Genomic DNA, 13,939 nt, shown 5'->3' with positions numbered 1-13,939 from the left:
TTTATAAAAATGACATTTTGTATAGACAATAATTCAAGAAAATAATTGGCAGACTAATGATGAAAATAATTGTTTGCGGCTCTAATATATTGTACCTTAGAAACGTTGGCAGCATAGTTAATGATTCGGGAAAGAAACCTTGTTTATTTTAACAGTGAATTGCAGTACGGCTTAAAATGTACAAAATAGCAACCAAGTTTAAACAAGTGGTCACTTGCAGAAGTGGTTTAAAGTTAGAACAGCTGAACAAAATTATGCACACAGACGAGGATAATGGAAACACTTTAAACATCAAACAAGGTTCACGGTATTAGTGGTGTTATCACTAACAATTTGATTAAAAAGAAAAAGAGTGTTCATGTCAACTTGGAAATCATAGAACAAACTTGCATCTAGTGTTGACAGTGCGAGAGCATGGTGCCAAGATAACCTGATAGTCTCATTGACCCCACACATATTTAAAAATACACCAAATCATTATTTTTAAACTTGGTTCAGTGTAGAAAAAAAAAAAAAAAAGAAAGTACATAAAACTGTGATTAAACATGTACAGGTGAATGAGGAAAATTAATCAAATATGTATTGAATGTGGTTTGAAAAAAAAAAAAACAAGGCACATCAGCAGTATCTTCTGTACACCAGATTTGGCTCATATACAATATTATAAAATGCAGGTTATTTTTCTATTTGCGATTTGTAAATTTAATGTTGCAGTCACTCCTGCAGTTTACATGTAGAAAAAAAAGACGGATTATCATGACTCCAAAAGAGGAGGACAGACCTTTAAATTTGAGTCACTGATTCTACAATCTTTATTGAAAAAAAATAAAAATCCCAAAATATATCACAGTCAATGTAAAAGGCACTTGTGCAAAAATTAAAATATCTGCAAAAATGTAAATAGAGAATATAGTTTTAAATCATATTGATTCACGTCCCTGGAATAAAACAAAAATAAAAGTATTTCCAATAGTTCACTTGGTGTGGCATGAGGCTCTGAAATCCAATTAAAGGAAAGAGTGAAAAAGAAGCCAACCAAGTGAGCTGACAATAGCACCCTACAGAAATCTAAACCCGCTGCTCGATGCGCGTCTGACTCTGATGCAACTTTGTCCTCACAGCAGTCAGTACACAGCTTTAAAAAAAAAAACCTAGCACCTGATGCCCCGGCACAGGCTTTGGGACGTGTAACCCCTGGCAACACATGGCATGTCAGGGGTCTGGGGACATCTTCATGGCAACGTCACTGCATCCCAGGGATTTCCTCAGAGGCAGTTCACTACTGCAGTTTTTTTGTTCCTCCACAGGCCCGGAACAGGCCCTCTGTAGTCGCCATGTGTCAAGCATCACTATGGTTCTGCTGTACGATTGGCCAAAGCAAAGTTCTGCTGCAGCACCACCAGAGAGCTGTGGAGCTGTGAGGAGAAGAAGAACTGACTCAGCAGCTAGAACACCTGCTTTAGGTTTTTAAAGTTGAATTACAAGACAGCTATGAATTTATGTTATGGACTTCTGCTGGTTGTAAAATAAAAAAATAAAAATGACAGCTGCATGTCTCTGTTTTCTCACTACAATATAACGTGTCAAAAGTCTATAATGAATTGGTCTACTTTGCACAAAACAATGCAGAATCTTCACAATAATGGCCACATTGGAGCAACAATCATACTTTTAATTTATGTAGTGCATTCCCAGCTTGTCCTACCTGATCTAAAAGGTTGATGGAGTCCTGCAGTACAGTTTTTAACAGCTGTGCATCCTCTTTAAACCATGGTCTCTGTTTGGGCCCATATTCAGAGGCCAAGCTGCCAAACAGAAAGAAAGTGATTATTCTTATGTGCAAAATACCATATTCACATTAGCTACATAAAAAGGTAGCAGAAGACAAGAACAGATGCAGAAACTAAGTGAAGGACATGTAAGAAGAGGGTTAAGAGTGGAGGAGCACAGATGCAATGCACAATGTCAGTTACATAACCACAGTTACTAAAGGCCGTTACAGACCAACCAGACGGCCAACCGTTGGCAGAAAAGGCAGTTGGACTGATCAGTCTCCACAAATTGGTCAAAAAAGTGCCTCGGAACACACCAAAGCGACGAGACGTAATATGTCTCCATAACAGCAGGCAGCGCTAATCTGTATTGTCGCCCAAAAAATGAAAACCGGCAGCTGATTGGACTAAGGCGTCATGTGGGTATGGCTGCTGCTTCCGGATTTTGGATTTTTCAACCGGCCATTAATGGCGACTCATTCAGAATACGATCTCATATTGTACTAAAATAGTTCACCGAAACGTGTTTCTGAAAACATTTTAAAGCGTAACTCTCGCCAAAATGCAACCTAGGGTCTTTTTGTGAATGTACCCGAGTCAAACTTTCGTTTAAAAGCATATTTAGGATGGAATCGCCACTTTTAAGATTTAGCAAAGTTTCATGTTGTGTCGAGCCTTCTTAGTGTTTTAAAAATAGATATTTTGAGGCTAGCATAAAAGTGCCCCTAGCACTTACATTCAAAAGGCCATTTGACTGAAAAACGAAAATACGGTAAATCTTAAAAGTGGTGATTCCATCCTAAATATGCTTTTAAACGAAAGTTTGACTCGGGTACATTCACAAAAAGACCCTAGGTTGCATTTTGGTGAGAGTTACACTTCAAGCGAGAAATAGGCCATGCAGTTGCTGAATCTGTCTTCATTTCAGATCAACAAAGGTCAGTTTAAAAGATTTGTCAGATTTTGAGAGGCTTAGTCACGCTCATCCCGCTTGCCATTTCCGGGTGAGTCCCGACTGCCCTGTCTCCGACTGAGCATGTCAGGTCGGCGAAAATGAAGGTCGACAGCTCCTCCAACAGACGCCGGCACAGAACACACAACGAACAGATTTGGGTCACTGACCTCGCCAGACTGTCCAATGGCCGATTATCGGCCCGGTGTGTAGCTGCCTTAAGGCAGACTGAGTTATTAAAAGAGCTCTCTTTATGTGGGCTGCTTATATGCCACTGACAAAAGAAAAAGGAGGACTAACCCCTTCACACTCTCCACCCACACCAACACTTCTGCTTCCTGAGCGATCATGGAAAGTATATATGATCATGGAAACTATATATATGATAAAGTTACTGTCTATGACAGCTGATTAATCAAGGGGGGAAATACAAAGAAATATGCATATTGCAAAGGAACAGAAAGTTATCCGACCTAGCCTCACTCTGCTCCTTCAGCCGATGCTTTGTGCTCAGGTACATGCGGTGGACTACATCCTCCATGGCCCACAACTTGAAAAACAGACCCAGATTCATCACCATCAGAATCAGCAAACTGAAAGAGACAAAAAGCACCAAGTTTATTTAGAACACAAGAGAGACCACACACACACACGACAGTTTGGACAAGACAAAATACAGACACAATTTGCATTCCTCATACAGGATATAAACCATATTGTTTTACAGGGGTGTTTCCGGGTTGTTAACTTACATCACACTCATTCCAGCCACTATTGTCGTGGTGTTCCATCTGTGCGTGCCGTTCATTTCTATGGGGCCTGAAACACAGCAGGACGGATCAATAAATTATAGATTTAAAAAAACCTTGGTTGCAGTCAATGTGAAGTTTTACACTGTTTTGCAACATTTGCTAAAATATTTCCTCCCAATGACGTGCAACATTTTGCAACGGCCTGAGATATAAATGCTGCGGTTTTGTGGGTTTGTCAAGGGTGCAACCCAATGAGACAGTAACATACAGTAACTCCACTCATCTATATAGCAGTGGCTGTTGTCTGGCATGCAGTTCGCACAATAGGCATTCATTTTTAAAGGCTTTGTCCATGCTTCTGTCTCAGTTGCTGCTGCAGCAAGAAATTCTCAGAGTGCAGAGCAATTGGATGTTTGATGCACTACAGTCTCCATTTAAATGTTTTGGTTGTTTTTGAAAGGGCTGAAGGCCGCACACATGTAGTTTACTTCAGTCAGATTAAGGAAATGTGTAACAAGGTTTAAAATGTACATGCTTGCGATGTTAAAAGAAAAATTGTAGACTAACAGCTCATTCAAACACTTTTGGCATCACTAAATACTTCAGTTATTTGAAAAAAAATGGTAAATTGTTCACAACCATGCAGCCTTAAAAATATATAGTTTGTCATTTTAGTTCAAACTTTGCATACGGAAGTTAAATGAGAAGTTCGATACACTCTAATCTGTTCATTAAATATGAAGCTGTTGCCAGGAGTCGCTTAGTTTAGCTTAGCATAAAGACTGGAGGGAAATGGGGGGGGAAATGGCTAGCCTGGCTTTGTTCGAAGGTAACAAAATCTGCCTACCAGCACCACAAAAGTTTGCTAACACTATGTCTTTTTTGTTCTGTACAAAAACTGAAGTATTAAAAACAACACGTTATAGTTTTAGTGCTGGACTATTTCTTAGCTGGGCACAATGACTTCCTAGCAACCTCATGGTAACTCCAGGAAGTTGATACTTCCAAGCATAAACCCCCTTTAAAGACACAACTTATAGTCTTTATACAAACAGAATATATCTTGTTAATTAGTGGGCTTAAGTGGGGTCATTTCCCCCTGCTACCAAGCTTTATGCTAAACTAACTGTCTCCTGGCTGTAGCTTTACATTTAACCGACAGACCACAAATCTATTCCTTCCTTTAAAGCCATTATATACAGTATAACGTCATGTACCCATGTTGCCATCTCTGTGCTGTTCGGGGTCTTGCCCGTACTGCTTGTTGGGCTTTATGTGCTCTGGCAGAGTCCGGCTATAAGTCCGCCTCCTCCTCCGAAGCCCACCCATCTTCCCAGAGTCTCCACCTGCTTGATTCATCTCCGCTTCCTCCTCCAGCAGTTCTGCCTCTGTACAGTCATCACAGGGCCACAAAGAGTCATATATGGGGCAGTAAAAACACCATGTCCTGAAAGTGTCCATGTATTTAGACACTAACTGATTCAAGTACTACATTAAGTTTTACAGTGGAAAAACTTGTCTGCTTTACATTTACATTATGGTTTCCTGCTCAAGCTCAGTGCACTTTATTTTGGTATTGTTGTTCTTATTTCATATATTTTATTTTTTTCATATTATTACTTTTTCATCATTATTATCTAGTCAATATTTTCTGTATGATAATTTTATGTTTTTAATATTGTGAAATTGCAAAAAAAAAAAAAAAAAAAAAAAAATTAGGTAGAGGCTTCAAATAAGCCCATTGCGTTTTCTGCCCTTTCCATGCAGTGTACACTATGTTATGTTTGTTTTATTTGTCATATTTGTCATTTTAAATTGTGCAAAATAGAAAATAAACTAAAACTAAACTTAAAAAGGCTAAAACTAAACTGATGCAGGCCAGATAGTTCATTATAATCCTGTTCTACTTCCTTGCAAATGCAGCTGTGAAATGATTCACTGATATAGAGCCTGATGTGTGTTGGAGGAAACCGTTCCCATCAGATCAGAAATAAAATAAACCACAAGCTAAGGAAAGATAAAAGGGAGGTGCTCTTTTCTGCCTCCAAACTGTGCAAACGCGGCTTTCTTCTTACCCAGCTGTCTGAAATAATCTTCTATGCCGCTCCAGGAGTTTTTGGTGATGAAGGACTTGACCAGGCCCCATGGTTGCTTCTTGTATTTCACATCGGTATAGACCCTGGCAGCACAACGGAGATTTTTAATGGCAGTCACTTAATATTTGTGTTATATGCCAAACTGATATAATTGTAATATCTTACCTTAGTCGACACTTCCGCTTTGAGTTACCTATAATGTAGTACCGGTTTTGAGTGTAGAAGTAATCGTGATAGGGAACGTCGTGAGTGTACACCTCGGAGTCCATGAGGTAATACTGACCTTCTCTGGATTCTTTGTACAGTATCTGTGACATATTAAATTAAGAGTACAAATGCACAGTAACGCATCCATTAAGACACACACACACACACACACACACACACACACACACACACACACACACACACACACACACACACACACACACACACACACACACACACACACACACACACACACACACACACACACACACACACACACACACACACACCTGGTTCTCTGTAGCAGTGGAGAACTTGCCAACCAGAGGGTTGCTGATGGAAATCGTGTAGTTCAGACTCCTCTTCATGTTTCCCACATCGTCTTTTTGCCAAGCAGTAAAGCTGGCGTCTGATAATAGAAAGGGCAACTTGAATATTTCACGTGAAAGCTTTTATTAGATATAACTGGTGGATAAATAAGTTTAGGAATGACTGTACATAATTGTATTCATTTATTTTATCAGGGATCATAAAGATAAACATTGTTATAAACAGATAAGAGGCAACAGATGAAGGTTTATTACTTACTGGTTGTCTTCCTGACGTTCATGAACCTGCGGATGAAGCTGGAGTCTGTGAAGAGCAGCTCAAACATCTTGCTGGCACTGATGTGGAACACCTTGTTTAGATAAAGTCGACCATGCACCTGGGACAAACCCACTCGCTCCTCCACTGATGAAGCAATAGGTTTCGACATAGATAGAGGAAAATATTAAACCACAAAAATACAAAACATAAGCTCAAGCATCCTCCAGTGCCTCCTCTAACTTACCATCCTCGATGCTTTCTGAACCGCTCTGCTCAGACATATTGTTCTTGTTGGCGTTCAGGTCAAGAGAAAGCGAAGAGTGCTTGGAAACCCGTTCTGGGGCAAGGCGGTCCAGCGAGGGAGCAGGGCTGCGCCGCTGAGACGGGGTGCTGCGAGAGTCTTCCTGCTGGAGGGCGAGACCAAAAAATGAGGTGTGAAAGGATTCAGACATGCACAGATCACACAATAAAGGAAAACATTTTAATACCGCGTTAGGAGAGTTCTGTGAGCCGAGAGGGGAAGGCAAGTCCTCCCCTTGAGGAGTGGAGGTCTCTAAAGGCCCATGCTCCATCCCAGGGAGGCGAAGGGAAGGAGGGCGCTCGAGCCTCCATAGACCCTCATCGCCACCAGGCCTCGCTGTCAGGCTGCGGACAGACAGACAGTCAGGTGGTATCAAATTATAGCACATTTTGTTTGCATATGAGGATGGACATGCAGGTGGGAGTGGGCTTACCTGGTCTGCATGCTTGGTTCTGCTGATAACTGTAAGCGCTCCATGTCTTCATGGCTCAGGCCCAGGTCATGCCCATAATGCTGTTTAATTATCTGCCACAACTCTGAGCTGGTCAGAGGCTGAATGTGGTAATAAAAAAGAGAGGTCACAAAGGCATGGAAACATCGACAGTAAAGGGAAACTAGCTCCTGTAGAGAGGCTCTCTCTTCCTCTTGCACAATAAGGACTCTGCTTTGACAGATAGAAACCATATAAACTCATATTGACTAAGAGTTTGAAGTAGTTGCAGGTAACCTCAAACATTTAGCCTCCGTGCAGTATTATTTACAGTCTTATCTCCATGGGTGACAAACCTATAAACCTTATATTCTCTCTCGACCGCTGGGATAGTCATCTTATACTTTGGTGTTGACAACCAACAGAAGGTCAATCTTAGAAAATTACAAAAACAAGATATGCGTTTTCATATGGCGGAGTGATAACGTAATAAACCTAGTCGGTTATTGAAGGCTTGTTTATTCCGACGGGAAATTAACGCGTTTTGCCATATGGAAGCACATATGGTTTAGCGCATCTAAAAACGAGATCCATTCACACGGATTTTACTTACTTGTCAGAGGACATGTCTCCACAGCTGTGAGCTTGAACTGGCTGTCAGACAGTGATCTGTAACCTGGACGCACATTCAGGAAGTCCTAGTAGATTTGAGCGAGTTCAGGGGCGTAAAGACGCGCCGCCCAGATTTACACCGTGATAAAGGTAAATAAAAGCTCGTTGTAGCAGTCGAAAGTCCTAGTCCGTCGACGGTTCAGACGACCAGACAAACTCTGTTATGACGTGATTCCGTTAATAGTTTCAGCTTCGAGTCAGCTCGTAGAATGTAAATCAGCTGTCATGGCCACGAATGTGTTAACAAACAGTCTGACGCGCCAGAGGTCAATGAACTCTTGTCGGTGATGTTTTTATAATAGGCCTACAGGTGTTTGTGCTCCAGATCCCAGCAGACTCTCACCCCCGCGGGTAAGCTGCCATAGTGCCTGTAGCCTACACATCAACCGACCCTTTTAACTCATTGTTAAAGTTAATCTTCACAAGTTTCATGAAATAACCCGTTTTTGATACTATATTTTGTCACAATGGCCATGCAATGTGTTCATGCCATTACCTCTGTAAGTCGTAGTTGTCATTGTTAGTGACAGAGTCTGCCATTCCCAGACTGGAATCCAATTCAACTGCCCATGGTGCTTAAAATTGCATCAAACGTTTTCAGCAATTACACTTTAACAGAGGCTTCAAAACTGTTTTAAGTGTTTTAACTTAAACTCCTGTACAACATCTCACAGGCACTTATTCTTTAAATACATTTCAACCCGTACAGTGTTTGTGCCTGCAATTTTTTAAACTAGACTTTTCTAGGTTATCGTTTATTATGCTCACTTTTACAGAGCCAAGTGTTTGGTGAACACACAACAAGGTGGATGAGCTGTAGTGGGTTTACTTTTAAACTCCTTACATGCATCTGGGCAAATGATTTCAAAACACAGCACCTCACAGTAGTGGAACAATTAAATGAGTGTGTCTGTTGGACTCTTGCGGTGTTATCTTCATGGTTGAATGCACTTACTGTATGACGCTTTGGATAAAAGCGTCAGCTAAAGGTATGTAACGTAATATAATGCAAACCCTGCTGTGCTGCTATGTGCAGATCTTTAGCCTGCATGCGATAGCAGAGCAGCACTAATAACCTCATAGAAAGACAGGGCAGTATGTACTCTGGACCGCTCAGATAAGTGCTGCAAAATGGGGCAAAGTCTGGTGCTCTGGGAGGCATTTAGTCACAGCTGGAAAGTAATTGTACAAGTGTGTCTGTGTGTTGACAGTGTTTGTGATACAAATGACTAGGTATGAAACCGGGACTACTGTTGGATCTGCATGAGCAGCTGTTACTCCCTCCACATGGAGTTTGAACATTGTACTGATGAGTCTGTATTAGGAGACTGTAACAGCAGATACAGTAAGTGGAGGAGGGCCATACCTTGTCCAACAGTGTGTTTTGCCACATGCGGAAAACACCTTGGTAACTTTTCTCTCTTGCCGAGAAGGAAGTGAAGAAGAACTGCAGGTGAAGATATAAAGAGATATACAGTAATTGATTATGTGTTAATTTAATGTAAAATAAACTCTGCTCTCTTCTAACACATTTTACCTTCTCAGTGCTCGTGCAGACCTGGATGGCATTGGGAATCAGACGAGCCGTTTTCTCTCTGGTCATAGTAATGAGGTCTTTAAGAGTCAGTGTAATCTATAAAAAAAAAAAAAGGTGAAAGGTTACAGTAGTTAGTGCACACATGCTTATCAAAGAATGCTGAAGAAAAAAAATCTCCGTTGGATACCATTACATCCTCAGATAGATCCTCCTCCCCTCAGGAGTAACCGTGCGTTCATGGACATCGGAAAAACGTTTTTCAGAGTGAAAACGTCATCATTCACGTCCCTTCCTGTCGGAATCAGAGGTGGGAAACTCGGGCAAGATTTTGCTAACCGAGTTTCCTAGTTGGTGACGCGTTGTTGACAACTGACGTTTGATGTAGGCGACTTTGGTTCACTGAACATATTTCAATGACAATAAACTGTTTATTGTGGACAAACGCCTCTGCTGAGAAACATACACAGACATAACATGTTTCAAATTATTCATACATAGGCCTATGTATAAAAAAACAACACATTATCCGTGTCCTTTCCTGTTCGTTGTCCTGCAGATAACACAAACACCTGACGATGTGCTGTTTGTATGCTCGCATAAGAAAACAGCAGCAAATTATTGTAGCCTCCATGTTTTCACCTGGTTTTCACACACCTGATGCTCTAGGCTACGGCCAACAGTTGGTGGCAGTCATGCAACAAGTTGTTATGCCAAACGCCAATATAACAGAAGAAGAAGAACACGCATCCCGACCATCCTAACCATGTGAACACTGGTAGTCGGAAAAACAACGTAGGCCTAATCACGGGGGCGGTCTCTGTTATTTCGAGGTGGCATGAACGCGCCATTATTTTTGTGATGACATCTTATGATTTAGCAACTCCCAAGAGGCGTGAACTTACTGCTCAGAGCAGCATTGTTGCATTATCATACGGCCGACTGGCACTGCCGTTAAGTGTTGCAATTATTGTGTCTTCCGTGTTATTTTTAGTGTTGTAGCTTGGCAGTTGTTCATATATTGCCCATGATTGCAAACTTGAATTTCTTGCTGTTTGTATTTTAGGAACTGACACCAAAATCTGATATTTATGGATAATATTTTGTATTGCTGAAAACATTCAACATTTAGATTTCTCTTTATTTTTTTATCATCACCACTGTGGTAATAACAAAAAACACAACAAAGCAACAAAAAGGGGCTCAGAAATGCAAGTTCTTTTACAACTGTTTACATTTAATCTATGCTTTAGGGTGGATTTTTCCCTTTAAAATTCTGCACACTGTTTAGACTCTAAAATATTTTTCTACTACAAAAGAGTAAAACGTGAGCAGTGTGAAATAGTTAATCAATTACTAAAGTAAATAGAACCATCATTATTAGAGATGTACATTAAAAGGGAAATAATGCAAAGTGTTAGCTATATGAAATTATAATCTTGCACTAAATGTTGTTGCTTTATCCACACATTTGCAGATACATTAATGTAAACAGTGTGCTTCTAGGCTGTACATCCTCCTCCACTCTCTCATTACCTTCGTTCCTCGAAACACATTGCTGTAGAAACAGAGCCAGTTCTCTGTGAGGTAGAGGCGTCCCTGAAGGAGGATGTCCCGCTGGAGGGCACACGGGTAGTCTGAGGAAAAATATATTGCAGGCAAACCATCCTTACAAATGAGTGTGCCTGAGGTGTTTCTGTGACACTATATTTATAAAACAGGTCACTGTATTAACATGTTGTGGGAACCATGTGATGTACCTTCTTTCAGTTCATGTATAATTCAGTTTAGTTATCTAGATAAAACTGATCTTTATTTTTAAAGACTTTTTTGTGGTTAACACATTTTTTATTTCTTACCAACACACAAAACATACAACTCACAACATGAACACCCCCCCCCCCCTCGTCATCACCACCCACCCAGACAAAAATTAAGAAAAGATGAGACAGTAACCACAATATTCAAGACTATTCAACAAAATAGTAACAAAATAGAAAATAAACCATATAAGCATATGTATAAATGACAACACCATCATACACGTCTCTCCCCAGCATAAAGCTTCTTAGGAGCCCTCCAGAAAGCTCAGGTACTTTCCCCATTTTCTAGTATAGACATCCATTCTGGCAAACCGTTTAAATTACGTTTTTTTTTTTCAAACACCGCCACCCTAACCATCTCACAAGCCCACTACTGGATTGACGGCACCCCTTCATTCTTCAATCCTTTTAAAAATAATCTGTCTGGCTATCATTAAACTAGTCTGGACCCAGCTTCTTATGTGCTTATCCATCCTGTTTAGGATTGACCCATCTCCCAGAACAAATAATCTTAGGCTGAATGGAAAAATACTTTTTAATTCATCTTAAATTCTAGTCAAGATGTGGTTTTCCAATGATGCTATTAGTGTCAGGTTGAGTTACAGTACATGGTCATGTGACTAAACATGATCATTTTCCATTTAATGCAACAGTGTAGCTATAAAACAGAGTCTTGGATTTGAATCACCCTGTAAGGATTTCTTTCAGTTTTGTCATTTGTAAGTCTAAATATTTTTTTCAGAGGCAGTTCCACTTTACAAGGCATTAATAAATAAAAAAATGTTAAAATTATACTTAATCTCAGCAAAGAATATCATCAACTCTAATATAAAACAATTGTTGTACAACAATATTTGGATCATGGATGAACACTATTGTGTATAGACTATATATGTATAATATATTATTATGAGAAGCATTCTTTGTAACTCACCCACTATGAGTCTCTCGGACTCTGGCAGTTCTTTGAACAACTTCCTAAATTCATCCAACCTCTGTTTGTAGGTCGGTAGAGGAGCTTGAGGTGCCGCGAGACACTGTCCCTGAGGCTCAGAGCTCTGGTGGACAAGATGGGAACATTACAGATAGGCCTACTGAGACATGAATTAGTCTTTGTGTAAAGGAAACAAGAACAAATGATAAGCTGTGTTTGATTCTGACCAGAGGTTAAAATAGACAGACAAAATAAGATTGAGAAATGAGTAACATCTCCTGGGAGTTTGAGCAGATGATGAACAGCATTATTATTAGAATCAGCATTTTGGGCTTTGCATCAGAGAGGCAACAGCAATCCCACTTGTGTGATGTGAAGCATGGTGAAATGATGGTGTAGTCCGCAGGGACTTGGCTTGCAACTGGAGGTTAGTCGGTTCAAGTCACCGCACGCCCACCACCCATCATTCTGACATCTTTTCACATGAATGCGTGTATGCTGTGTGTGTGTGTGTGTGTGTGTGTGTGTGTGAGAGAGAGAATCTGACCCACAAGAGTTCAATGTCATAGTTTAGTATAAATTATAGGCTACTACAAGTGCATGATGAAGTTAATTATATGAAGGTCTAAATGTCATATACAAGCAGCAGTAGCTTTATGTTAGCTGGACAGTGTTTTTTTTTTTTTTACCTCTTCTTCATCAGAGCTCCACCTGACAGATGTTGACTCATCTGTTATATCATCACTGCCCACTATTGACCGGTTGGATACCTGGTCCATCTGCTCTGCTGCGCTGCTCAAATAATAAAAAAGAAAAAAAAAGAAAAGATGTGTCTTCTGTGAAACTTCTTTAACCCTGAAAATTTCAATATCCCCAGTGGTGTCATAACGAGAGACTGGAGGGAACATGATCTGAATCTCGCTGGTAAATGTCATGAAACAAAGATATCCAGCAGCAGCACAGGGGAAAGTCATTATCACTGCAACAGAACTGGTTTGACTAGAAAGCTTAAGCTGAAGGAAGCGTAGTCATGTCAATGAGCAGAACCCCTTATGCACTTATTGGGACTCTTTTGTTAAATTGTTAAGTATCGTTAAAATAATGGATTTATGTAATAAAGGTAGAAAAAGATATCACAGCGACCCAATGTCATCACATTATACACTTCCAAACTCCTTAGGCTGTGTGACGTTAGATTGTGGTGGCCGATGGGAACTATCTAGTCAAGTCTTATCAAACAAAACAAAAATGATTAAATGTTACTATCAGATCTGCAAAGCCGACTAACGTGGTTAAATACTTGTGCACAGCGCCATGAAAACACAGGCAGGCAGGCGTGCTGAAACTAACATGTCAGCACACGCGGGTTACCTGAAACTAAACTGTTGCTGTCACTTACCTAGCACGGAGTGGACCCAGGATTGCTGTTCTGTTGTACTGCGACAAAAAAAAAAAAGTTCAATTTTCGTTTTTTTTTAAAAGGCAAGAAATCGGCAGTTTGTCCCACAGAGCTCTGAACCTCTGCTGATGAGTTTAATGTTGTGCTCGTGCGTCTTGTTGCAGGTGCATCTCATCCGGCCGGAGCAACATACCTTTAGGGAGTTGTCATCTCATCGATGACGCTCATTGGTCTTCACAGAACTAGTAAATGGCTCCAAAATGACCTCTCCCTTCATTTAATTAGGAGTTGATTCCACTTACAGCCAAGTACTTCTGTATCCCAAGTATTCAGGTGAGCAAGCTACTGCAGTATGATGTAAAAGTTGTTTTTTTTCTTAACATTTACACAATATTTTTTAATCACAATGGTTCATCACGACTTCTCATTAATTGCAATCACCAAGTTAAGCTCTGACCTTTATAAAAAAAAAAAAAAAA

At 40.3% G+C, this 13,939-nt stretch overlaps 1 protein-coding gene and 1 long non-coding RNA gene across 5 annotated transcripts; one reads left to right on the top strand and one right to left on the bottom strand.

The window, feature by feature from the left end:
* Positions 1-124: 124 nt before the first annotated feature.
* Positions 125-13,712, bottom strand: gramd1c (GRAM domain containing 1c). 4 transcript variants are annotated; one of them, XM_031282017.2, is made up of 18 exons: positions 13,461-13,712; positions 12,751-12,853; positions 12,062-12,185; positions 10,841-10,941; positions 9,308-9,403; positions 9,137-9,217; positions 7,102-7,220; positions 6,856-7,012; positions 6,612-6,774; positions 6,368-6,511; positions 6,070-6,188; positions 5,738-5,880; positions 5,552-5,655; positions 4,694-4,864; positions 3,477-3,543; positions 3,198-3,317; positions 1,706-1,808; positions 125-1,415 (listed from the first exon to the last, which is right to left on the bottom strand). In XM_031282017.2, the coding sequence occupies exons 2-18, from the start codon at positions 12,838-12,840 to the stop codon at positions 1,350-1,352; spliced, it is 1,968 nt and encodes a 655-aa protein (XP_031137877.1). In that variant the 5' UTR covers positions 12,841-12,853; positions 13,461-13,712; the 3' UTR covers positions 125-1,349. The 4 variants fall into 4 exon arrangements, with proteins under 4 accessions (XP_031137877.1, XP_031137879.1, XP_031137880.1 ...); XM_031282019.2 differs by having other exon boundaries at positions 6,612-6,771; XM_031282020.2 differs by having other exon boundaries at positions 1,706-1,805; positions 6,612-6,771.
* LOC118494960 lies at positions 7,722-12,230 on the top strand. Its single transcript, XR_004897175.1, has 2 exons — positions 7,722-7,860; positions 12,133-12,230. It is a non-coding gene; the product is annotated as an uncharacterized LOC118494960 (long non-coding RNA).
* Positions 13,713-13,939: the final 227 nt, after the last annotated feature.

Source organism: Sander lucioperca, chromosome 1 (genome assembly GCF_008315115.2).
Source record: "Sander lucioperca isolate FBNREF2018 chromosome 1, SLUC_FBN_1.2, whole genome shotgun sequence".
NCBI lineage: Eukaryota > Metazoa > Chordata > Actinopteri > Perciformes > Percidae > Sander > Sander lucioperca.
Note: the sequence above shows the minus strand (reverse complement) of the source record. Positions and strands in the feature narration are given on the sequence as shown.